The following is a 26852-nucleotide window of genomic DNA, read 5'->3' as shown; positions in this document are numbered from 1 at the left end:
TTTTTTTTTTTTTTTTTTTTTTTTAATTCTGAAGCGTTTTGCAAGCAGGATTACCCAACTGGTTTTGCTGTTTATGATTTTCAGACTTCCAAATTGCCTGTCAAAGACATATGGTACTGTCTTCACAGCATTTACTCATGTAAAAGGAAAGCCAACAATAGATTGATCTAATCTAACCAATGCAGAAGCAGGATGATTTTATAAGACAGAAAAAGAGAGAGAGAGAAGTGGAAAAAAGAGCAGACATGTTTGATACAGTGATTCATTTGTTCCTTTCCTTCCGCAAGCTTCTGCTTTGCTGACAATTAGCAGAGACAAGCTATTCTATCATTGGGAAGCCAGATGGGTGAGCTGTTTCCACGTTCTTTGGAAGACCTCAAGAACATGGCTGAGGAGCATGTACCAGGATGTCTTTGTTTTATGTCTGTGTCTTCAGCATCTCCACTAAGCTATGTCAATTCTGCTCTATTTTCCTTATTAGAATTTCTCACGTTACAGTAACACAAGATGCCGTGCATTCAGCGCAACTACTGTTGGCTCTCTCCATGCAATAACCCTGTAGTGGGTATTACATGGACATCATTACTGACATAGCTGACCCATGCAGGAAAAGAATCTAGGAGTGTTCTCTGATGTTTTGCATCTGAAATTAAGAGCCGTACGAAAAATTTAAGAACAAGTAAATTTCTTACCATTGCTTTCTGCCCCCCCCCCCCCACTCTCCCAACTCACTTTACTCCATCCAGAGACATACTTCTAGAAGAAGCCCCAGTAGTATGGGCTCAACCCTCAAAATTACCCCATTATTCGTTTTCAAGCCAAAATCTCCTTCTCTAAGAGATCAAAATTGGAAATCAGGAAACATAACTGAATCACTGACAACAAAATGTGATTTCACGTCCTTCACCCACCTTCTTCAATGTGTTAGTTTATATCAGCAGTTTCCAGTCCTGATTTCACTTTAGAAAAACCTAGGAAATTTTTAACAAAGCAAATTTCATTGGTCCTGGATGAGGTTGAACATTGTTGATCACAAAGGTCTCATTTCTCATGCTCCCACGCGTGCCCATGGAGTAAAGGAAGAGGAAGACAGGTAAAAACCCTTCACCACCTGGACCTACATATTTTTTTCTTGACTGATACTGACCTCCATGCCATCCATTACAGCAGGACTCCAAAAGCTGGCTTAATCATGGGGTGCAATTGTGGGTTCATATTGACTTCTTAACTGATCAATTCCCAGAAAGATTGATGCTCTCTTGAGTTGGTTTCTTACTGACCTACCCACCTTGGTTGCTGACACTATCTAGCAGGACCTCACAGAAGGCAGATGCATGGACAGAGTCCCACCAACACTGCTCTAGAATGTCACGTTTTGTGGCACAGAAATTCTCATCTTCAGATGTTATGATTGAAGCTATTCCTCGGAGGCGTCCTTGCTCTGTATTTTGGACCCTGGGCTTAAGCCAGAAATCTAATTCTGGTTCCTTTCCCCCCTCACCGTAATGGGGGTACATACTCCATTCTGTTGGGACGGAACTGAGAAAACATTCAATTAGGGAGGAAACACCAGCCTACTTTCTTAGCAACATCCTCAACACTAGCAAGATCCTCTTAGGGCATTCTCATTAGACTTGGAAGGACCCAGCAACAGTCGCCTTCAAACGCTGTTTCTAATACCATTTCTTTTTACAAATCAACTATCCCAGGGCCTAAGTTACATATAGTAAAATGCACCATTTTAAAATATACAATTCAACAATTAAAACAAAGGTAGGCTGACATCACAGAAAATGTGATGCCCTTTTGCAGAGGTGGTATTAACTATTTCTTTAATGCTAATTTGCCGGTTTAGATCATTTTTCTATGGATGTTTGATATGTTAACATTAGAGAAGTGGGTAAAGCTTACAGAAGTATTGTGTGTACTATTCTTACAACTTTTTATTAAGTCTAAAATCATTATAGAGTTTTAAAAAGAAAGTCAAACTAAAGCTAGAAAGAAAAAATTAAAATGCCATTTCTTTGAGGATGATTTTTATAAGCTGTGAATTTCAGTAAAAAACACTAAAATGTTTTGGTCCAATTTACCCATGCAGTTTTTAAAAACAGATTGTCTTTTATGTCTGGTCACTTTCATATAATGTGTAAGTTAATGTTTATTGCTTTGGGTACAAAAACAGCTGAAGAAGCTTAAAATATGTTGTACTGGGGGTAAGGGGAATTGCCTCTAAAATTAATGTACAAACTGATTTCCTTAAAAATATTGTCATAAGTGTTTTGATAACCCAAGGACTTAAATATAACCTTTCCAAAACACATTACTTTCACAGTATCATATTTTTGACAACCAACTATCTATAACTGTATCCTACTCATATAAATCTTGTCTATCCTTCAGTCATACATGATAACTATTGTACGGAACAATTTTAGTATATATTTCATAGTGAAGGTGGTTTATATTGAATTAAACACATATGTTGAGATACCAGAAATCACTGAATTAAATTACATTCACCAAGTTCAAAAGTACACTGATTTTCCCTTTCCCAACCACCAAGTGTGTGTGTGTATTCATAAACAGATACAAATCCTATTGAAAATCTGTGCCATTTAATAAGGTTAAACATTTAACAATCTAGTACAAATATTCTCATTTTTAAAAAGATACACATATGCATTTTATACAATTGTTTAAATTAAATACTAAAGGACAATACAGCTAAAATTTTCCTTATATTTTTCAATTTACAGAATCAAATCAATTGTATACAGTTATTTCCATGTATAAGAATTTTACATTTGTATGTCCTACAATTAAGAAAATCTAAATCTTAAAAATAAGTTTTAAGACATATATCCAATTATGTACAAAAATCACTGCAATTTATAGATTCAAGCTTACTTTAAAAATCATATAAATCGTGAAAAAATATACTATGAAAAATTTTGTTCTTAAAGTAGGATATCAATACATATAACCTAGTTGATCCAAAAGTATAAATAATGTTTATAAATTATAGTAGTGTCTACACTGCCCTGTCATGAAAGGAGGTATTCTTTGTAAATATGTATGAGTCTGACTTCCTTCAAGTGTTGAAATTATTTTCACTTTACCTATTTTCATTAAGTTTGTAAAAATGTATCATCTTATAAAATTGAGTACACTGACTACAATGAAACTTTTCATAACTAAAAAACATTATGAAATGAATGCCAATTATTAAGCAACTTGCTCATTAAACTATTTGTATATATAGGGTGATTTTTTTTCTTCCCTCTAAATTAAATATGAACTTAACACTTCTCTTATTCAGTAAAATTCTTGACCAAGTAGAAGCTTTTTGTTGTTGTTCACTGATCTATTTCTTCCACATTCTGAGTCAACAACATTGGCTTAAATCTGAGCTAAAGAAACAGGAGTGTTATGTTATCCGATATGAGAAATACTTTATCTTTCAAATAAATGGATCAATTAAAGAGTTCCGTAACACTAATACATGCCTATCATGAGCAAAGCACTCTTTTAGATACTATTAATAACATACTAGGTGGCAAATTTTTAAAATGAGAAAAACTAAATTACTGAGTATATAAACACTGATCAACAGTTCATTAAGAAATCTTTCAAAGAAAACCAATAAAATGCACCTAAGCCATTAAAAAAAAATCTTTTCATATGTAATTGGCACTTTACTGAATCTGGTACTTTGTCCTGGAGGATGTATAATTGAATAATACTGTCTTGGAATCATTAAAAGAAAGTGTTAAAAATAAGCAAGATCAGCAAATTACCTCCTGGAATTCTTGAGTAAAGTGAAAATACGCATATACAACGCTATTTCTGAATTCACTATAGATTGGGACACAAAGAAGATGATTATATTTTAATTGTTCTGTAAACCTTTTGTAATAAAGGACAGACTAAGTGTATATAAATTTAAAAACAAAATGTCTAGTTTTAAAGTCATGAGTTTTCAGTAATAGTTCTCAAAAATCATCACGTAAATTTAATTAGTTTACATTTTTATACCAGATATTTTCTAAATAAGCTCAAACTACTGGCAATGATAAGTAAAATAAAACAAGTTGCAAGAAGAATAGAAATATGATTATTTTTAAAATGTAAACTTTTAACTAATAATTGGCTTTTTTTCTAATTTAGTTTATTAGTTTGTTATTTCATACTTGGACAATGGGAAACGTGTGTGTATGTGTGCACATGCATGCACATGCATGAATGCATGTGTATTCTGAGGTTTTCGGTGGGCTCTGAAGGCACAAGTCTGTTTCTTACATTAAAACAAAACAAGTCCATAAATGTACAGAAAACACATTTAATTATAAAATGACAACTTTTAAAATATGATTGTCCATATTGGGTAGATAATGCTGCAATGGCAATGTGCACTCTTGGAAATGATGGCCAATTTCCCAGCTGTAAAACAATCTCCTTTTTCTATTTCATCCTTCATTTCCTGCATTGTTGAGATCACATTCTACTGAAACAGTACTCACAACTGTATTCTGATTTTGAAATGATACATCTGTGTCTAATGGTGGAGGCTTATACAAAAAGACTGCAAACCCATTGAAGAAAATGGTGATAGTTTTACAAGTAACACCTAAATATAAAAACAAAAATTAATCATGCATTTAGGCCTTTAAGTATCACAAAAATTAATTCTGAGAAATTCTTCGCAGAAACCCACTTTAAAGAGCAGTAGTAGATAGGCATTATAGATCTATGTTTTAAATTTTTAAAATTTTAGAAAGGTGGTATTCTTCAGTAAAACATTTCTATACAACCCAATGAAGCAGGCTTTAATTTTCTTTCCAAACATTAAAAATGTACAATAATTACTCTTTTCTTGGTTATGATTGTACATTCTAATAAAATAAGTATTGCATACAATTAAATAAATCTATGTTCCACTTCTAATTTTATTAACACATCATATGTATAAAAGTTGTAAGAAATGAAGTCAATGACAAAATAAAATAGCTTATAATATCCTTGAACCTAAAAAATTAGTTGTGGAATGATCAAGTCCATGATGGAAAATAATTCTAAAAATTAAAAGGCTTTGGGGTTCTTAGGAGAAAGCCTCCACAAAATGTATCACATTGAGTACTCAACCAAATTTAAATATTGACTAAAAATGTGAACCAATGAGATTCACTTCACAAGCTTTGTTTTCAAAGGACTGTGATTTTGAGCTTGGCTTTATGAAATCTGGCCAGAGTATAAGCATTTAAGTGACAGCTGAATAAACTAAATGGCCTTGCAGTATAGTTTCTGCAGTACCTAATTTGTGTTACCATTAGTATTTTACTCAAAATGTGTATTTGAAAAAACAGGAATTCTCATTGAACTAAGGCATCTATAGATTTACAGGAAAATTAGTTACATAGGTACTATCATGACAATGTTTTTAGAAAATTTAAAGGCATATATGATTTAGGGGAAAAAAATCTCACATTCATCACAGAGTAGGAAAAGGAACAATTCATTATCTCTATCTTTTGGTCAAAAAGTATACACAAAACCAATTAATTTTTAAATTCAAAAACACAGTGAATAAAGAGTGTTTCATATGTAAAAGCGTTAGAAAGATTAATTTTGCCTATTCTAGTCAATTTTTTCCCTCCAATTATATTTTTGGATTTACATATTTATTTCTTCAGTGGGTATTTCATTATTCTATCATCAAAAATTCCGACATCATTCTCTGGGTTGAAACACATTAAGATTAATAAGCTATCTTGATACATATGCCAAAATACAATCATAATCACCATGAAAATCACACATTAAGTAATAATACATACATGTATGTTTGTGTGTATGTTTATTTAGAACATCTGTTTTTTTCTTGAATTATAATTGGTGTATAATTTATATTAGTTTCAGATGTACAAGAGTATTTTGATATTTTTAAACATTATGAAATGATCACCATAATAGGTCTAGTGACCACCTGTCTCCATTCAAAGTCCTTACAATATTACCATTTTTCATCTAAATTTTATCTTATTTTTTTAAAGAGAGAGCATGGGGGTGGGACTGAGAGAGAGGGAGAGAGGGAAACTCCAGCAAGTTTCAGAATCAGTGCAGAGCCCAACAGGGAGTTCGATTTCATAACCTTGAGATCATGACTTGTGCCAAAATCAAGAGTTAGATGCTTAACTGATGGAGGCGCCCCTACAATTTTACTGACTATACATCTTATGCTATAGGTTACATCACTGTGACCTATTTTATGACTGGAAATTTGCACCTTTTGTTCCCTTTCATCTATTTTGCCCGTCGGCTCAATCATGCCCCTCTGTCAACCACCAGGTTGTTCTCTGTATCCATCAGTCTGTTTTGTTTTGTTTCATTTCTTTGGCTTTTTTTAAATTCCATTTATAAATGAAATCATATATGACTTGTCTTTCTCTACTTGACTTATGTCACTTAGCATAATACCATCTAGGTCCATTTATGGAATCACAAATAGTAAGATTTCATTCTTTTTATTGCTGAGTAATGTTCCACTGTATATATAAACCACATTTTCTTTATCCATCCATCTACCAGTGGACACTTAGATTACTTTCAGATATTATTATAAATAATGCAGCAGTGAACACAGGGGTACATACATATATTTTTGGATTAGTGTTTTTGTTTTTATCAGATAAATTCCCAGAAACATCCAGATGTAGAATTACTAGATCGTATGGTAGTTCTATTTTTAATTTTTTGAGGAACCTCCACACTGTTTTCCATTCCTACAGTGGATGAGAGAGATTCTTTTTCTCCAAATCTTTGCCAATACTCATTTGTTCTTTTTGATAATAGCCATTCTGACTGGTGTGAGGTGGCACCTCATTGTGGTTTTGATTTGCATCTCCCTGATGATGAGGGGTGGGGAGCATCTTTTCATGCGACTGTTGGCCCTCTGGAGGTCTTCTTTGGAAAAATGTCTATCAGATCCTCTGCCCTACTTTTAATCAGGTTGTTCACTTTTGTTGTTGTTGTTATTGAGTTGTGTAAGTTCTTAATAGAGTGTGGATATTAACCCTTTATTGGCCATCTCATTTCCAAGTTTGCCTTTTCATTTGTTGATGATTTCCTTCACTGTACAAAAAAGCTTTTTAGTTTGATGTGGACCCTTTGTCTATTTTTGCTTTGGTTTCCCTTGCCTGAAGAGACATATACAAAGAAATATTGTTAAGGTCACTGTCAAAGAGCTTACTGTCTATGTTTTCTTCTAGGAGTTTTATGGTTTCAGGTCTTGCAGTTAAGTTTTTAACATATGTCAAGTTTATTGTTGTGTACGGTGTAAGAAAGGGGTCCAATTTCATTCTTTTGCATGTAGCTGCCCAGTTTTCCCAGCACCCCATTTATTGAAGAGACTGTCTTTGCTCCATTGAATGTTCTTGCCTCCTTTACTGTGGATTAACTGAGCATATAAATGTGGGTTTACTACTGGGCTCTCTTTGGTGCAATTGTAAAAGGAATTGTCTTAATCTCTCTTTCTCATATTGTGCTGTTAATGTAGAGAAATGCAAACATTTCTGCATATTAATTTTGTATCCTGCAACCTTACTGAATTAATTTTTTAGTTGCAACAATTTTTTTTGGTGGATTTCAAACTTTATGTTGAATAAAAGTAGCAAGAGGGAACATCCCTGTCATGTTCCTAATCTTGGAAGAAAAGCCTTTAGATTTTTACTGTTGAGTATTATGTTAGCTATAGGTTTGTCATATATGGTCTTTATTATGTTGAGGTATATTCTCTCTATACCTACTTCAGTAAGAGTTTTTATTACAAATGGATGTTGACTTTTTAACAATGTTTTTCCTTCAATTTCTAAGATTGAATTCTTTAAAATGTTGAGTTTTTAAAGATGTTTTTCCTTTGAATTCTGAGAAAAAACATATGTATTTTTTATCCTTCATTTTGTTAATGTCATGTGTCACGTTGACTGGTTTGTGAGTGTTGAACAAACCTTGCATCCCTGGAATGAATCCCACTTAGTCACATTGTAAGATCCTTATAATACGTTGCTGAATTAATTTTGATATTTTGTTGAGGACTTTTGCATCTGCATTCATTGGGATACTGGCCTCTATTTTCTCTTTTGTAGTATCTTTGTCTGGTTTTAATATAAGGGTAATGCTGGGCTCACCAAATAAGTTTGGAAGTGTTCCTTCCTCTTCAATTTCCTTGGAATAATTTGATAAGGATCCACATTAATTATTTAAATCCTTGGTAAAATTCACCTGTGAAGCCATCTGGAACTGGACCTTTGTTTGGCAGTTTTTTGATTATTGATTTAATTTCATCACCAGCAACTGGCCTATTTTCTATTCAGATTTTCTACTTCTTCAAGATTCAGCCTTGAAGATTATATGTTTCTAGGAATTTATCCATTACTTCTGGGTTGACTAATTTGATAGTGTATAATCATTCATAATATTCTCTTACGATCCTTTGTATTTCTGTGGTGTCCATTGTAATTTTTCTTCTATCATTTCTGATTTTCTCTGTTGGGCTCTCTCTCTTTTTTCTGATGAGTCTAGTTAAAAGCCTGTTGATTTTGTTGATTTTTTCTAAGAATCAGCTCTTAATTTCACTGATCATTTATATTGCTTTTTTAGTCTTTATTTCATTTATTTTTGTCTTGATCTTTATTATTTTCTTCCTTCTAGGAAGAAAGCCAAACTTTGGGCTTTGTTTTTTCTTCTTTTTCTAGTTCCCTTAAATGTAAAATTAGATTGTTTGAGATTTTTATTGTTTCTTAATGTAGGCCTGTATCTGTATGACTACAAACTTCCCCTTTATAACTGTGTTGCATTCCAAATATTCTGGAACATTGTATTTCCATTTTTATTTTTCTCCAGCTATTTTTTAAATTTTTCTTTTGATTTTTTTCTTTGATCCGCTGGTTGTTCGGTAGCATGTTTTTAAATCTTCACATATTAGTGTATTTTCTAGTTTTCTTCTTGTAACTGATTTCTAGTTCTATATTTTTTGTCAGAAAATATGCCTGATATAATTTGAATCTTCTCAAATTTATTAAGACTCATTTGTGACCTTGCATATGATCTATTCTGGAGACTGTCCCATGTGCACTTGAAAAGAATGTGTATTGTGCTGTTTTGGAATGGAATATTCTCTATATATTTATTAGGTCCATCTGATCCAGATAAGGCTATAGTTATCTTATTGATTTTTTTTTATTTGGATGATCTATCCATTGATATAAGTGAGGTATTAAAGGCCCTACTATTATTGTATTACTGCCTAGATCTCCGCTGACTACTGTTTTGCTTTATGTATTTATGTATTACTATGTTGGGTTTATAAGTGCTGTTACGTTGATCCCTTTATCATTATGTAATGCCCTTTTTTGTCTTTTCTTACCATCTTTGTTTTAAAGTCTATTTTATCTGAGTAAGTATTACTATTCCAGCTTTGTTTTCATTTTCATTTTCATGGAATGTCTTTTTCTATCCCTTCACTTTCAGTCTTTCACCAGCTTTAGACTGTGAGTCTCTTCCAGGTAGCATATACAAGGGTCTTGTTTTTTAATCCATTCAGCCACTCTGTCTTCTGATTATAGAATTTAGTTCATTTATATTTAAAGCAATTATTGATAGGTATGTACTTATTGCCATTTTGTTAACTGTTTTCTGGCTGTTTTGTAGTTCCTCTATGATCCTTTTCTTATTCTCTTTCTCTCTTCTCCTGTGGTTTATTTTCTTTATTGTTATGTTTACATTTCCTTTTCATTTTCTTCTTGAATTTACTATAATTATTTTATGTGTGTGGTTATTATGAAGTTCACATACAACATGTATTTAACAATCTCTTTTAAGCTGATAATTTTGAACACAAAAGTCTGATACTTTCACTTGTACCCCCCATGTTTTAGATTTTTGATGACACATTTTATATATTTTTTAAGTTCCCTTAACTAATTATTGTATTTTAAACTAACTTTACTAATTTTGTCTTTTACCCTTATAATTTGCTTTATAAGAGGCTGATCTACTACCTTTATTATTTATTTACCTTAACTGCTGAGATTTTTATTTTCATGTGTTATTAGATGCCTTTCTTTTTTAGCTTAGAGAAGTCCCTTCGTTTCTTATAAGGTCAGGGGTGATAAACTTTCTCCTTAGCTTTTGCTTACATGGAAGACTCTTTCATCTCTCTTTCAATTCTGAATGATAACCTTGCTGGGTAGAGTATTCTTGTTAATTTTTTTTTCCTTTCAGTGTTCTGAATGTGCTATTCCACTTCTTTCTGGCCTATGCAGTTTCTGCTGAAAAATCTTCTGATAGCCTTATTGGGTTTCCCATATATGTAATTTTTTCTGCTTGCTGCTTTTTAGATTCTCTCTTTATCATTTTAATTATGATTGGTCTTGGTATATTTCTCTTTGGGTTCATCTTATTTAGAACTCTCTGGGATTTCTGGACCTGGATGTCTGTTTCCTTCTCCAGATTAGGGAAGTTTTCAGTCATTATTTCTTCAAATAATTTTTGTAGCCCTTTTCTCCCACTTCTCCTTATGGGGCCCCTAGAATGCAAATGTTATTCCACCTGATGCTGTTCCAGAAGTTCCTTAAGGTATCTCATCTTTTAATTCTATTTTCATTTTGCTGTTGTTTTTCATTACTGTCTTATAGCTCACTAATTCATGCCTCTAATTCATCTATTCTACCATTGAACCCCCTAGATTGTTTTTTAGTTCAGTTATAACTTATGTTTGGTACTTTCTTTTTTTTTTAATTTTTATTTATTTATGATAGTCACCCACAGAGAGAGAGAGAGAGGCAGAGACACAGGCAGAGGGAGAAGCAGGCTCCATGCACCGGAAACCCAATGTGGGATTCAATCCTGGATCTCCAGGATCGCGCCCTGGGCCAAAGACAGGCACTAAACCGCTGTGCCACCCAGGGATCCCTGTTTGGTACTTTCTTATATTTTCTACCTTTTTTTTTAAGGTCTCACTGTGTTCATCCATTCTTTTCCCAAAATTGGTAAGCATATTTATGACCATTGTTGAACTCTTTATCAAGTAGATTGCTTATCACCATTTCCTTAAGGTTTTTTTTTTTTTTCTGAGATTTGCTTTGTTCTTTGGTTTGGAATCTGCCTTCTCATTTTGCCTGTCCTCTCTGTCTATATGTATTAGGTATAATGACTACCTCTTTCAGTCTTGAGATAGTGGACTTTTGTAAGACCCATTTCATGTTGCCCAAAACCGCAAGATCCCCTGGTTACAGAGCCAGGCTCTCTATGGATGATATCCCTCATGTAGTCTGCATGTCCTAGCTACCTATAATAGGGACACAGCTGCTGTGTGGGGTAGGTGGGGCTCAGGGTGCTCAGCCAGCCCCCAGGGTACTCAGTTTCAGCTTGGTGGGGTTGGGGTGTTCACCTGACCCAGTTGCAGCTTGTCTGCTACATTGGGAGGGTGGAGCTCAGGGAACCTACCCATCTGTTTGCATCTTGGCTGCTGAATGAGGATGGGGCTCAGGAAGCTTCCCCATACTAGTTGTGAGGTAGGTGAGCTACAGATTATTTGCCCAGCCTACTTATAGTATAGGGTAGACAGAGGATGCCCTCTGGTGCTATCAGGCAAAAGAAGTGCATGGAAAATGGCAGTCATTGATTCTGACACCATAAGTTAGGATGAGACTGTAAAAATGGTGCAAATCAGGGCTTCTGTCTCTGGATAGAGTCCCTGTAGGCTCCTGCCTCTCTAGTAGTCACTTTAAAATTAGTAAATGGGTCTTCTGTCTCATGATCTGGATGTTTTTCATTCTATTACTTTTGTGCTGGATCTCAGGATAAGTGGGTTTGCACATGAACCCTTTAAGAGCGGGACCTCTGTTCCCTATAGTTCTGCGTTTCTCTTGGTATTAATTCCTATTGATTTTCAAACCCAGATGTTTGGAGATCTTGTATTTCTAGTGTCAGTCCTTTGGGTCAGGGTGCCTGTTGTGGGACTCAAACCTTTCATTCACTGAGGAAGTGCTCTTTATTTTTGGGATCCCTCTCAATTGTGGAGTTATGTCTAGGGCAAAATGGTACACAAAGCCATGTCTCTGCCTTTCCTACTTCAGTGTGGGGTTTTTTTGTCCTTGGTTATGGGGTGCTGTGTCCAATGTTGAGATCCTTTTCTTTAGAAATTATTCTATATATAGTTATAAATATGTTGCCCATGAGAGGAGATGAGTTCTGGGTTCTCCTGTGCCACTGTCTTGAAACCTCTACTTATATTTCAATTGAAATATATTAATTCTTTAGGTTGTTTTAAATTTTTAGATATTAACTTTTACAAAATAGATACATTGGTCTACTTCCTCAATTTTCATTGTCATTTATTGCTTAACCAAGACTATCCAAGACAGACCACGAAGGCAAAAAGGGTTAAACATCACAGCTAACCTGTTAAGATATAAAATAATTTCTTACAACACACTTTAGAGCCAAAGGGTACTTCTCTACCTCAGCTCTAAGTGCCTTCCAAAGCCCAGGTAACTAGATGACAATCATTCCAGAGAGTTTCTCAGGATTGTCTTTTAAATTTTTGTAGAAGTTCAAAAAAATTTTTGAAAGAGGTTGTTAAAAAAAGTGTATGTGATTTAATGAAAGCTAAAATGTTATTCTCTTCTACTTTAGACTGAGCCTTATAACTCATTAAAGCCTTTCATAACTTGTTGTGATAACTGATTTCTGCTTCAGAATTATAGGATAGCATGGACTCAACATTACAAAACTTAAAAGTACTTAAGTATTTCATCAATCTAAATTTATCAAGAAATCACCACTTACTTATAGCTACTAGCATATGGGCCATCTTGATGTTATTATAAATCCAGCAAGCTCCTTTAGCTCCACATTCATTAATATCCCACAGAATACATGTGCTGTCTATTGTGACACCAAATATAATTGGTCCAGGTATTGTGCCTAGAAGAATTATATGTGACATAAACAATCAGTAAAGATTATAGTCTATAGTTAACAGGTTGTTATACACATAGTTATACATATATCTTATAAAAATAAGACTAGGAATTAATCTGCCCATATACAAATCGATCAGGTTATATACAAATAAAAGAGATAAGAAGAAATACAGATAAAACACTCTAAATAATTATATAATTACTATATACTTCTAATCAATTCAAAGTTATTTTAATAAAAAAATTGGCATATATTGGGTTAACACTTAGCTAAGTAAATATTTTAATCCGCTGTTTTTCTAATTTAATGAATGTGCCTTTGAAATTAGCTATTCTCCTTTTTTTTTTGAGATTTATTTATTTTAAAAAAGAGAAAGAGAGTGAATGCAGGGATGGGGAGAGGGAGAGAGAAACTTTAGCAGACTCTTCATTGAGCTCAGAGCCTGACATGGGGCTTGACCTCATGACCCTGAGATTAGGACCTGAGCCAAAAACAAGAGTTGGATGCTTAGCTGACTGAGCCACTCAGGGGCACTAACTATTCTACTTTTAAAATATCAAAAGTATTGATGTATAATATAAGTGCTGAACTACAGCATATATGTGTATGTGCATGTGAATGCATGAGAGTGTACATGTGTATGCACACATGTACACACAATCATACTAACATATCTGGGAATATATCTTAAATCACACATCCTTTCCCTCACATGAAGTCATGAGGCACTAAACTTTAACATATTTAAAGAGTTTCCAACTGTTACAAGTCAAATATATTTCTTAGACAAAGATTTTAACTACTGGAGCACCTGGGTAGCTCAGTTGATTAAGCGTCTGCCTTTTGCTCAGGTCATGATCCCAGGATCCTGGGAACTAGCCCCACATCCGGCTCCCTGCTCAGTGGAGAGCCTGTTTCTCCCTCTCCCCTTGTTATCCCCTCTGCTTGTGTACTTGCTCTCATGCTCTCTGTCAAATAAATAAAGAAAATCTTAAAAAAAAAAAAAAAAAGGGTTTCAACTACCTCCAGCATGACCTGCAGCATGATAGTGTCAAAAGAGCACTGGTGAGATTAAGGATATCATTTCCTAGTCTCATTTTCACCAAGAATTGTGTACCTATGGGGAAATCTCTAAATCTCTCAGAGCCTTAATTTATTCATCTGAAAATGGAGAAGTTGGTCCAGATGATCTCTAATGCTCCTGCTTTTGGTTTTCGTTTTTATAAATGATCTCAATATTATGTGTATAATATTGTAGGTATAATTATATAATTTTATGTATAATACAGTATTTCTGTCCTTCTATTTCTTCCTACATCTGGAACCTTATAATTTTTTTCCATAAAAATCTTCCATCAATTCTCAACTAGCCATAATATCTATACCAAATTTTCATTAAAATATTTCAACTCACTAATTTTCATTGTTACAATATAATTATGTCCCAAATGGAGATAAATGCTGGGAGAAAAGGAATTACCATAGTTATAAATAAGATTTCATCATAATTTATGTTGGTAATAGGTTTTACATGAATAGAAAAGATTTATGTATTTTACTATGCTCTATTAAACAAATGTTCATGATCTTATGTTGTATTTTAAATAAATATGATATACTCTTTAAAGTTATGTTTGTAACATAATTGAAAACAATAGTTAACCAATCAGGTAGGTGAAAAGTAAAGTCATTATTTTCTTATGTGATACATAAATAATACATCTTGAATATTAGAAAACAGCTTTCTTCAGTGACAATTATGTAGTTTTCCATGACATTTAAATTAATTATTTTCTTGGCATACACCATAAATGAGTAAACCAATAACACTAATGGACAAAAATAACCAACATTCACCAACGAATTAAGAAAAATGGCATACCTAATAATCGAAGCAGCATAAACTGTATTCCCAATGCTAGGGACCGTTGCTTGTGATGAACACACCTGGAGATATCAAATACATATTAAACCAAAAGCGGCCGTATAGTATATTTGCTCTTTGAGCAAATTTATTTCTATGACAGCTTAGCATTTCTACATTAAAGTAAATGTTATGTCCATTAAATAAACTATTTGTAACAGCTTATATACAGTTCAACCTTTCTGGAATTGTAAAAGAAGAAAAATGTTATGTGACCTAACACACTACAAATAATACCGAAAAATAGTCAGATAAAGTTTAACAAATATATTGAACATGTATGAATTGTAATATGTAAAAAATAAAAGACATTTATTAATAAGACTTATTTTTTACTATCCTTTAAGTCACAAGCAAATAATTCCTATTCTAACTTACTGACTTTGAGACAGAGATCATATCTATGATATAAGGTACAAATTTGGGTCAGTGCAAAACAGTTGCTGAGGCTTAATCTGATTCAACAAGGATTCTTTAAGTAATGATTATCAAAGATGAATGCTACATGATGCTGGCACACAAGAGTTAGGAGATAAAAGAGATCAACATGCAGTTGAAAGGTGATGTAGATAATTTTTCATAAACAAAGTTTTAAAAAAGCATTTTCTCAATTCTCTAAATAACTTGTATGTCCATGTAGGATAATATTAACAGACTATTTAATACTTTTGGACAGAATTTCTATAATTTCTATTTGACAAAAAAGTATGTGAAAAGGTAGTGTAAGGGAACGAAAACTGAAGAATAAAAAAGCTAGAGTTTGTTAGGAAAGACAGATAGGCTGATGACCTTACGAAAAGGCAGACAAAATATTTTTATCAAGTGATGTAGAAGGAGAAAGAGCAATTTGAAAGCTTAAAACACTGCTCAGAGCCAGGAGGCAGTTAGCTTCTCATCTAGTAGATCACTGTTTACAGGAAGGCTGAATAAAATTCTGTCATTCTGACTCTGACACATGTGGAATGCACTTTATTTCCATCATGCTTAAATACAGTCAAACAGCTTAAACTGAAGCCTCATGAAAGTGGCAGAGAAACTAAAATCAGGCATATTCCATGTAGGCAATATTAAGACATTTTCATATGATCATATTTAAACCTCATTCACCTAGGGTTCAATGAAGTAGAACTTCATTAGGGTAGAGTCCAATGCCATAGAACTAGTGACCTTATAAGAACCAAATTACGATTGGAACCAATGGTCAGTAATAAACCCCAAATGAATCCTTGAGTCCATTTTCTATTCACCCAACATGTCTTAGGAATGGCAATTTTCACAATATAATATATACCTTAGGATGGACACAGTTATAGGAGTACCAGCCATAAATGTAAAAACAATTGTAGCAAACAAAATGCCAAGGAATATAGGCAAGTTTGCACAGCGATTTTCACATTTTCCAGCTTTAGCTTCAAAATCAAAACTTGCCAAAGTAGGTGTTATTTCTACATTCCTCTCAATACAGGAACAGTTGTGATATACCTAGAAATAGTAGACAAGAAAATATTGAAAGTACTTATCTTGAAAACATATATTTTTAAAATATTTATTTATGTTAGAGAAAGAGAGTGTGAAAGGGGGAAGGGAAAGAGTGAGAAGGAGAGAGAGAATCCTCAAGCAGACTCCTCACTGAGCACAAAGCCCAACATGGGGCTTAATCCCAGAACCCTGGGATCATGACCTGAGGTGAAATCCAGAGTCAGTAATTTAACAGATTGAGCCATCTAGGTGCCCCTCTTGAAAATATATTTTATCATTTTAAGTGATCTCTATACATGGCAAACACTTTACATAGTCTTGATCTATACATAATAAATAATGCTGGGAAGGAATAATTAACACTTAAAAATTAAGCAAGTGAAAATAAGGGGTCATATTTTATGGCCCGTATTTGAGTTTTGTGTTCATTGTCTCAAGTTGTAACCTATTATTGACTCTTGACTTATGAAATAAATTGACAAGAATAAAAAATTATCAGGTCTCACATTCTAAACTACTTTTAATGGATCATAATTGTTCAAATAGTTTTCCATTATAGAAGACAAAGAAGCAGGGAGAGTGACAATCTATCTACACTAGTTTCAAAGGACAAACACTGTAATTTTAACAAGTGCACAGTAAAATAGACTAATACATCATAATTCTCTGGGGGGAAAAAAGTCCTACTTTCAACTAAATCACTATAACTTTCTGAACTTTTTGTAACTGCTTTACTAAAAGCAAACTGTATGTCTTCTAGGATGACACTTATGACAATCAAAAACTTGAAGTTATTACTTCATTATCCAAAAGGTTATTTTATATATAAGCATAAAATATTAACTATTTAATACATACATATTTAATTAATAATATAAAGTGTTAGAAGGAAACATGTAAAAAGATCACAAGTATAACTTTCAAAGGAAAAGAACTGAGAGTTTAAGTTCATTAGGCATAACTATTTTTTAAAGATTTTTTATATCTCAATTCTATCCTTACTATAAATATTTTTACAAGTCTAACTCCTCAATAAAAGTCATACTAAAGCCAAAGAAGTCAAAGGAAATCATTCCTTTATTATTCTGAAGGCCAGAAATCTTTTTTTTTTTTTTTTTTTTTAGTGCTAAAGTCAGTCTAGGGTCCTGGGATCGAGTCCCGCATCAGGCTCCCTGCGTGGAGCCTGCTTCTCCCTCTGCCTGTGTCTCTGCCCCTCTTTCTTTTTTTTTTTTTTTTTTTTTTAAGATTTTATTTATTTATTCATAGAGACACAGAGAGAGAGATCTGCCCCTCTTTCTCTCTCTGTGTCTCTCATGAATAAATAAATAAAATCTTGTAAAAATAATAAAAATCTGTAAGTTAAGTAATATGAAAAAATGTACATTGTTTCTCATATTCTCACACCTGCAGGAAGGAGTGACGAATATAGTAGGAGTACCTAACTGTATTTATTGCACATAAAATCATTAAAGATATGTGTATATGTGTACACACATACACACATAGATTTATGTGTGTATGTATGAACATGCAAACGTGTATAACCACACGTTGTAACCCACAAATATATCCATGTTGGTTTTAGAAGAAATCTAATTTTATGGATCATTCCAATTATCTATTTATACTTATTTACATAGAAATCTTTTCCTGCAATCTCAAACTTCTCTTTGTATGGGAAAAGGAATGCGGTTTCATGATTCTACATTTCAAATAGTCAAGATTGTGCTCTTTTGTCATGTATTTCTTATTTATCTTATTCATTGTGATCCCTTACACTATAGCATGTATGTATTTCCCTCAGGCCTTCTCAAAGTTAACACATTATCTATTAATGTATAACATTATGTGCTACCGATAATTTGAATGCCATTTTTCCCCAAAATTCTTAAATTTAGCTAACATGAAATCTTTAGATTGTAGATGTAGTACAATAAAATTCTATTGGACTCTCTTAAACCATTTCATTTTTTAAAAAATCCTATGTAGGTAAACTAATATGCATTCTAATCTAGAATTAAAAGTAAATTTGTATTTGAGAATTAATTAATTTGGCTGAGAAAAAATAAAATATAAAAAGGTAAATAATATTTCACTCTTATTTCACTCCACTTTGCCTGAGCTCTACCCTCTTAACCAATTTAAAGCATTCAATACATTATTGTTGACAATAGGCACAATGTTGTACAGCAGATCTCTAGAGTTTATTCATCTAACTTGACTGAAACTTTATGTCTGGCTTCTGAATGGCCCCTCCTGGGCAGCAAGGAAGAACTAGAACCACTAAATTCCACTAGAGGGATAAAGATGGTCGTCCATAAATATACAAAGACACTGCCTCATTAAAGTAAAGCAGAAGACACGAGTTACCTTTGGATGTCTTTTTGAAGTAGAATTTGCACAACCTGCAAAGCAGGGAGAAAAATACTGGATTCCATCTCCTCCGCAGATAGGATAATAATATGATCTCAAGCAGTGACAATTGCTATTACAAGGAGCGGTCAAGTTTCCCAGATTTCCTGTCCTGTTAACAAGAAATTAAATGAGGGCAAATTATCTGTATTGTAACTTTTAATGAACAGTTCAGAAGCCTTGCTACATCTTCCATTCAGTCATTTATTTACTCACTTAACACATATTTAATTACTGAATGAGTAAAACAAATAAAATGTCTGTCTTTTCACACAGAATTTAATTTCTTATGGGAGAGAGAGGAAGTATGAGCAATACTTGTATAATGCGTGCCAGTGATTAGAAAAACAGGCAGAGAAAGCAAATAAAGCAAGGTTTCTCATTTGGTACATTACTCTTTTTTTTTTTTTTTTTTTTTTTTTTTGTACATTACTCTTTCAAGGGGTGGTAGGGAGGAGAGTGCTGATTTTGTGGATTGTAGGATGCTTAGCAGCATCCCTGGTCTCTACCCACTAGATGCCAGTAACACTCCCTCAGTTATGACAACCAAAATTTCTACAGACGTTGCCTAATTTCCCTGGGGTGTAGGCAAAATTTTAAGTCTAGAAGGATGAATAAAATAATGGTATTCAGCATACTCATTTTATCAGTGGGAAAACTAGGGCCCAGAGAGATTAAATCACTTTTCCTGTCTTTACCAAATATTCCTGGTTCCCAGGCTCAGTTGTGTTCCAGACTGCCTCTTATTAGGATGCAATATGTTTGTTAATATAAAGGGTTACCCTAATCAAAGATACTTCTCGAGTCCCTATTTATTCATTCATTCAACCAATAAACTGAGCAAATGCTAGACTGTATGCTAGGTATCAGGAATACAAAGCTGAGTAAGGCAGTTGCTGTCCTCAAAGATTTCACAGTCTAGGAGTAGAGATGGACACAGATAATTATACACTAATATGGTGAGTGATTAAAAGCTTTTGCAAAATACACTTTAGAAGCATGGAAGAAAGAAAGGCAAAATTTGAGTGAGACTCTTTAGGAGCAAGGCACCTGGGTGGCTCAGGGTTGAGCATCTGCCTTTGGCTCAGGGTGTGATCCCGGGGTCCAGGGATCGAGTCCTGCATCAGGCTCCCTGCAGGGGCTTGCTTCTCCCTCTGCCTGTGTCTCTGCTTTTCTCTCTGTGTCTCTCATGAACAAATAAATAAAATCTTTTAAAAGAGAAAAGAAATAAAGAGATAGAGACAAAGACATAGAGAAAGGAAGGGAGGGAAGGAGGGAAAGGGAGGAAGAAGAAAAGGTGGGGGCAGGGGGAGCAGAGCGAAAGGGATAATAAAACCCCTCCTCATAGTAACCATGAAGCTAACACTCCTGCACTGGGAGGTCAAAATCAGTAAATGAGTGATTTATCTAAAGATTAGAAGATAATAACCACTATGTTGGAAAATGATGATATTTAAGGGGTTGGTGGAGAATCAGGAGCTCATTCATGAAAGAAATAGACTGAAGGATAGAAAAAAAAATGGAAACAAATCAGTCCAAGTTTGAAGGAAAGGTGATCAGAGTGTAAAATGTAAGTAATTTGTCACTCTGCCTGGAGTCTCTTCTAATCTATTCCATAGGCTGCTGCTCAATTTCTTTATCAAGCACTGTTTTACTCGCAAAAGAAAGCATTCTGAACTACCTATACCTAGCTTACAATATAGATATAGGAGTACAGTGACTAGAAAAATACTACCCCTTCAATTCCAGAAACAGCCTCTACACGGTTTTTAATTTAAATTTTCCAATATATAATTCTCATACTCTCAATAAGTGACTATTTCATTTTAAAACATGAAAACATTATGATACAAACTTCTCTTCAAGAAACAAAGAAACAAAGAAATATAGCATATATCCCTTATTATCAAGCCCATATATGCCACTTAAGCCTATATATTTTATAAACCTTTACTGCAAAAGGTAAAGGAAACTATTATTAGGAAAATAGCCAAAGCTTGCAAAGTATATTAAATGGACTTAATATATAGTATTTTAAAAATGAATAAGTATTTTAAATTTTAAAATTTTTGAATATTTAAAAAATAGATATATGCACACATCTGTCTATATGAGCAACATGTGTATGACAAATAGAATTTAAATGCTGATTTCTTATTTGAATCCAAACTACTCTATAATTATGCCTCTACCATAAGCAAAGATTTCCCTAAATGTATTACAACATCCTAATAGGTATGCTTCTTTAAGGTGCTGTTTCAGATAAGAAAAGAAATTCTAGCTATAGACCAGATAGAGAAAAAATATTGTGTGTACTTGGTACAGTATTTCATATTTTATGAGATGCTAAGTATAAAGTAAAACACAAATCACCATTATTAGCACTGATTAACAAAACAGACTCAAATTGCCTATATTGTCAAGGCAGTAAAAGAACCATAGGGATTTTTAATAACTAATAGACTTTTAGAAATGACAGTCTCCTTTCAATTGTTGTGCCCACATTAAACATTTAAGAATTAATTCATGTAACATATTATAAATATTATTAATATCCACTAAAATAATCAGTATTGTTGTTCTTAAGTTTTTTATGTATATCGTTTAACAGGGTTTTAATTAAACTTATCAATAAGCCTCACTAAATAATTCATAGTCAAAAAAGCTGTTTCTAACCACCTGTGATTACATGGCATGGGGAAAGCCTACAGCAATCTACTAAAAATGTTCCATTTTCATAACTTCTTTCACTAACAAGTTATTTCTTGAGCTTCTTTTTTTTAAGATTTTATTTATTTATTCATGAGAGACACAGAGAGAGAGGCAGGGACACAGGTAGAGGGAGAAGCAGGCTCCCCACAGGGAGCCCGATATGGGGCTTGATCCCAGAACCCTGGGATCATCATCTGAGCCAAAAGCAGATGCTCAATCACTGAGCCAGCCAGGAGCCCCATATTTCTTGAGCTTCTTAGTCTATTCTTTATTCCATATACTACTTTTTCTTATACACGTTTTTTTTTTTTAAGATTTTATTTATTTATTCATGAGAGACACACAGAGAGAAGCAGAGACACAGGCAGAGGGAGAAGCAGGCTCCATGCAGGGAGCCCGATGTGGGACTCGATCCCAGGACCCTGGGATCAGGCTCTGAGTCAAAGGCAGATGCTCAACCGCTGAGCCACCTAGGCATCCCAATACACGTTTCTTGAATGAGGCTACCCATAATATGTACATTTTAATATGCAGCACACAGAGCTAAAACTGAAAATTTGGGGCCACATACCGCTCAAACTAACACCTTCTCACTTGTCTTCCTTCCTGTCCATAGACTAAGGACAATTTATCTGGTAGTAACTCTTGTTTAAGGTAAAACAAAACAAAACAAAAAAATAGATTCACATCTACATTATTCATTTTTCACGAAGATTAACAAGTGTTAACCTATCCAGAACTTTCTGTTCTTCTAAAAGGAACATAAAAAAAAAAAAAAAAAAAAGTAGTTCCTCGGGATATGTTTGGGTGAAGTTTGTAGATATTAAAGTTAGGTCTGCAGAGCTTACCTCTACCTACTTTTCAGCATCTCCAGAAACTCTGATTTACAGTTACATAACCTAAGTCTCATTCAAACTGGTTCCTGAACCTAGCCTTTACTTTCTAGCATTTATGGCTAACATATTCCCCCTCAGCCTTTCTCTCTTCCCAAAACTCTTTGTATCCTTAAAGGATATGTAAGCCCATACTCTTCTGAATCTAATTAAAGGAAACTGAAAAGCCCTCCTTTTGAATTTCATAGCCTTTTGAATGTCTCTCATTACCTAATGCATTGTTCATTTACCTTTTTGTTTCCCCCATCTCTCCTGCTACATTGTAAACTCCTTTAGAGCAGGGATTTTGTCATAAAAGTCAGCCAGAAGATGTAGTCAACAAATGTTGAATAAATGTAATAGAAATGAACTTAGCATTGCTTCAGAATGCTCAGCATCTCATTAATGTAAAAGAATGACAGAAATGAACAGCAATTGCAAATCATAATTGTTACTGGCAAACTCATGCAAACAAAGTACATTCTATTTAGGTTACCTGAATGTCATATTCTAAAAAACCGTGGAGTCCTTGACCTGGATGGAGTACTAGCTCCCTCATCTGCCTCAAACACATGCAATGAAACAATGAAAGCAGCAATACAGGCTATAAATGCATCTCAGTGCAATGCCAACCTGCCTGATCACCTAACTCACAGTTTGGGATTTCAAAACCAAACAAGGCAAAGAAAGATAAAATGATCACATCAGTTACAGGTAAAAATATGCTTATGGGTCAGAACAACAAGAAGGCATTTCTTTCTCTCCAATAAACATGAGCTTCTAAAATAGAAAAAAAATAATAAACAAAAAAATAGAGTAGAAACAATAATAATTAGTATAACCTAGGACTAGTTTCATTTAATTTCTCTCCTAGATTATTTTCAACCCACCTAATACATGAATTTCACCATAGGGAATCACCTCTATTTTTCAAGACTTTCAATAGCAACATCAGATAAGAAATTCCCCCCTAGGATGTGAATCCCTTCAGCACAAAGATTCCGTTATACTAATCTTTGTATCCCTCAACACGGTATCCAGGATAGAACAGATGTCCCTTAATTACTCTCTGAATAAATATCCAACATTTAATAAGATGTCAGTTATTTAAACTACAAAACAAGGGACACCTGGGTGGCTCATTGGTTGAGCCTCTGTCTTCGGCTAAGGGTGTGATCCCGGGTCCTGGGATTGAGTCCTACGTCAGATTCCCTGTGGGAAGCCTGCTTCTCCCTCTGCCTATGTTTCCACCTCTCTCTGTGTGTCTCTCATAGATAAATAAAATCTTTAAAAATAAATAAACAAGCAAACTAACTAAAATAAAAAAAACAACCTATATATCCTTACATAGGAGAAAGCCTTCCAATTTAAAAAAAAAAAAAGCCAATCTTTCATTAATTTACTCAAGAAAGCGTGTACTCTGAAATATACACATAGTTTATTACCCTTACATTAATATCAAAAGCACTGAAATATATTTACCCATTATATGATTCAGACACACCAGCAAATGGCTCATTTTCACAGTTGGCATAAACAAATACAAAACTCAGAGCAAATGCAACTAAAGATGTAAGCAAAGCAAACTTCATTGTGTTTTTACATGTCATTTTGAGTTTTGAAACAAGGACACCACCTAAAATCTGACCAAGAGCAGCTCCAGGAATTAAAACAGCCCCTGATGAGAAAGAAGACACAGAGAGTGAGAAAACATACATGCGTACTCAATTACTCATATGAGAATTGGAAAACATCAAAAACAAGCACAGTATTAACATATGAATATTATTTAGCCATTTAGAAACACCTGAATAAATGATATAATGGTTATATCAAGAGGTTAATAAAATTAATGTTTTGAATATTAAGATTGACAAATATGCTCTTTAGCTCTACAGCTTCTGTATTTCTCATTCATAAAACAGACTGTCAAATGTCAGAAAATTAGAAACTTGTATCAAACTAATATAGTAAATTTTAAAAAGAGGGCTATCAAAAATGATACACTATTCTGATAAGCATTTAATGTGGTAAAGTAAAATTATTAGATTAAATTCGAACAAAGAAGAAAATGGTTTACCTGCAAGGGTGGCTGCAAAGCTGGAAGACAATCCAAACTGATTTTCTATAAATTTAGGTAAAAATGTAGCAAACCCAGTAGTAATTAAGGCTTCTGAAGAAGTTGAAAGAACTAAACACATAAAGACAGTATTCCCCATCAAATTCTAAAGAAAAAATATAGTTCACCAAATGAATAACTATGCTTATATTACAAAATGTAGCATTAGAATCAGCAGCATGATGAAATGGCAAATTTTTAATAAATACAATATAATTATAAATTTCAGCATTTTCTCCAGTACCAAAGCATAAGTACAGAATACTAATAGCTTTATATATACTACAACGAGAACATTTATACATGCAGCACCCAGAGAATTGATAGGTGATTCATCAAGAGGGTGACTGTGCCTTATCATATGCAGCGACTGGGTAAAGAAGGTAAAAGCCAGCTTGGAAAGTTTCCCTTTCCCAGTCGATTATAAATCTCCATACATTAAATCTATCCCTTGCCTGATTTGTTTTAGTGTGCTCTGAATCTCCATGTCTAGTAAGCGAAGAACTCAATTACAAGTACAGATGAGAATGGTCTCTAAGTATCAAATCTGTAGTGTTCCATGGGTAAAGGACTCAATAGTTAAGAACCTTAGGTAGTAATAATTTTAAAGAGAGGTCCACATTGCTTGGTCTTTGAGAAAAGATTCTCAGAATCTTTTTTAATCTATTGGGGGAGAGAATAGAGATTAATTAGGTCAATTTAATCTAACCATAAAGTGAAAATCAAATTATAGTGCTGGAATATTAAGTGCAAAAGAAATTTCATTAAATCAAACAAAATACACACATGCACAGACCCACATAGATGAGTCACAAAAGGGCAAGATAAGAGAGTTTTAAATCAGATTCAGATGATCTAACATAAGAATAACAATAGTGACAAAAGGAGAAAAAGTACCCAAATGAAAACATTCAATACTTTTTAAAAAGGATAATAGCAGAAAGTATTTAAATCATCAGATTAAAAAAATAATGGATTCCTAGAAAGGATTAATGAAAAAAATCACCTGACAAGGATTAATGAAAAAACACATACATAGAGGCATAACCTAACAAATTGACTGAAATTGCAAATAAATGAAAAAAAATGTATAAATTTGCAGATGGAGATGAAAAAGAATCACACTAACATGGAACTTCTTAACTACAATACAATTAACCAGAAAAGAGCAAGGTAACACCCACAGATTTCTGGGACTAAAAGAATGTGATCCAAAAGTGTCCATCCAGTCAGAAGTATCATTCAGTATTCAAGGATACTTAGATGGCATCTTGTCTGAGGAAAACTAGCAATATAATACTCTACCCAGAGGGTTCTGAATCGGAATCAAGACCATGAAGCATGAAACCTTGAAGCAGGAATTTTAAAAAGCAGTGGTGAGTTAACCCTTGATAGTAATACACACAAGAATTTATAAAAGAAAACAGAAGTTGGAATTAAAAATCATGAACAATCTCAGCAAAACACAAGATTGTGCCTACCTGGGAGAAAACAGAGAGTTGAAAAGTAGGATAAATGGAAATAAGAACATTTCAGGCTTTCATTTGAGGAGGAAAATGAAAATAATTGAAAGGTAAATAATTTTCAAATCTTGAAAAGGTGAAATTAGAGACTCCTGTATGTACAAAATTTTTATGATGCTATATGGGAAGAATGTCATTCTTAGGAGTACGACAGAATAGACCATACCATTGTTTCTTTAACCTCAAATTCAAACCAAGTAACCACTAACTGCCACTTCTTTCACAAGGGAAAAATATCGGTTTGACATTCTCAAATAGGTATTAACAATTCAGTGATAACCAATTGATTCCACTACATTAGGGAAATGGCATAGAATAATGATTGGCTGCAGTCCTAAGGAGGAACCACTGAATATTGATATTGCCAAGAAGATAACTCATGTTCTTTCAACCATTTTACCCTGGAATAGCTCTCATTTACTCCAAGCATAATAAAATTAAATCTGAAGAGTTATTTATTTATAAAAGCTAGAACCATAGTAAATAGGCAAATGAAAATGAATTGTGAAATATTTGTCTGTGAATATGTATATATTTACTCGTGTTTATGTAATACATATATATATCTACCTATTTAAATGTGGAGGGTGTGCGTGTGTCTATGCATACACAGTGTTATTTTACCTTTAGAGCAGTTGGAAAATCTTTCAAACTTGTTCCAAAATTCTCCTCTGTGTCTTTTAAGGAACTACTCTTTTCCTTATGAGTCTGGCAAGTTCTTTCACTATGAAGTTTTGCTGTACCTAAAAAAAAAGTAAATGTACTTGTTCTATCACTTCATTTTTCACTTTTTATTTTTTCATTATCTTTTAAATTTTTTTCATTCT

At 33.5% G+C, this 26852-nt stretch overlaps 1 protein-coding gene across 1 annotated transcript in view; it reads right to left on the bottom strand.

Annotated features, from left to right (window-relative positions):
- Positions 1-2593: 2593 nt before the first annotated feature.
- Positions 2594-26852, bottom strand: part of SLCO4C1 (solute carrier organic anion transporter family member 4C1) — a 76179-nt gene continuing 51920 nt past the window's right edge. Inside the window, exons 6-13 of the mRNA XM_025437890.3 lie at positions 26650-26768; positions 24464-24608; positions 23866-24061; positions 18758-18911; positions 16200-16390; positions 14867-14931; positions 12847-12984; positions 2594-4627 (exon numbers count right to left, since the gene is read on the bottom strand). Of these exons, the coding sequence (XP_025293675.3) occupies positions 4467-4627; positions 12847-12984; positions 14867-14931; positions 16200-16390; positions 18758-18911; positions 23866-24061; positions 24464-24608; positions 26650-26768 (1169 nt within the window). The 3' untranslated portion in view covers positions 2594-4466. The remainder of the gene's footprint in view (positions 4628-12846; positions 12985-14866; positions 14932-16199; positions 16391-18757; positions 18912-23865; positions 24062-24463; positions 24609-26649; positions 26769-26852) is intronic.

This window comes from Canis lupus, chromosome 3 (genome assembly GCF_003254725.2).
Source record: "Canis lupus dingo isolate Sandy chromosome 3, ASM325472v2, whole genome shotgun sequence".
NCBI lineage: Eukaryota > Metazoa > Chordata > Mammalia > Carnivora > Canidae > Canis > Canis lupus.
This window is presented reverse-complemented; position numbering and strand designations above follow the sequence as displayed.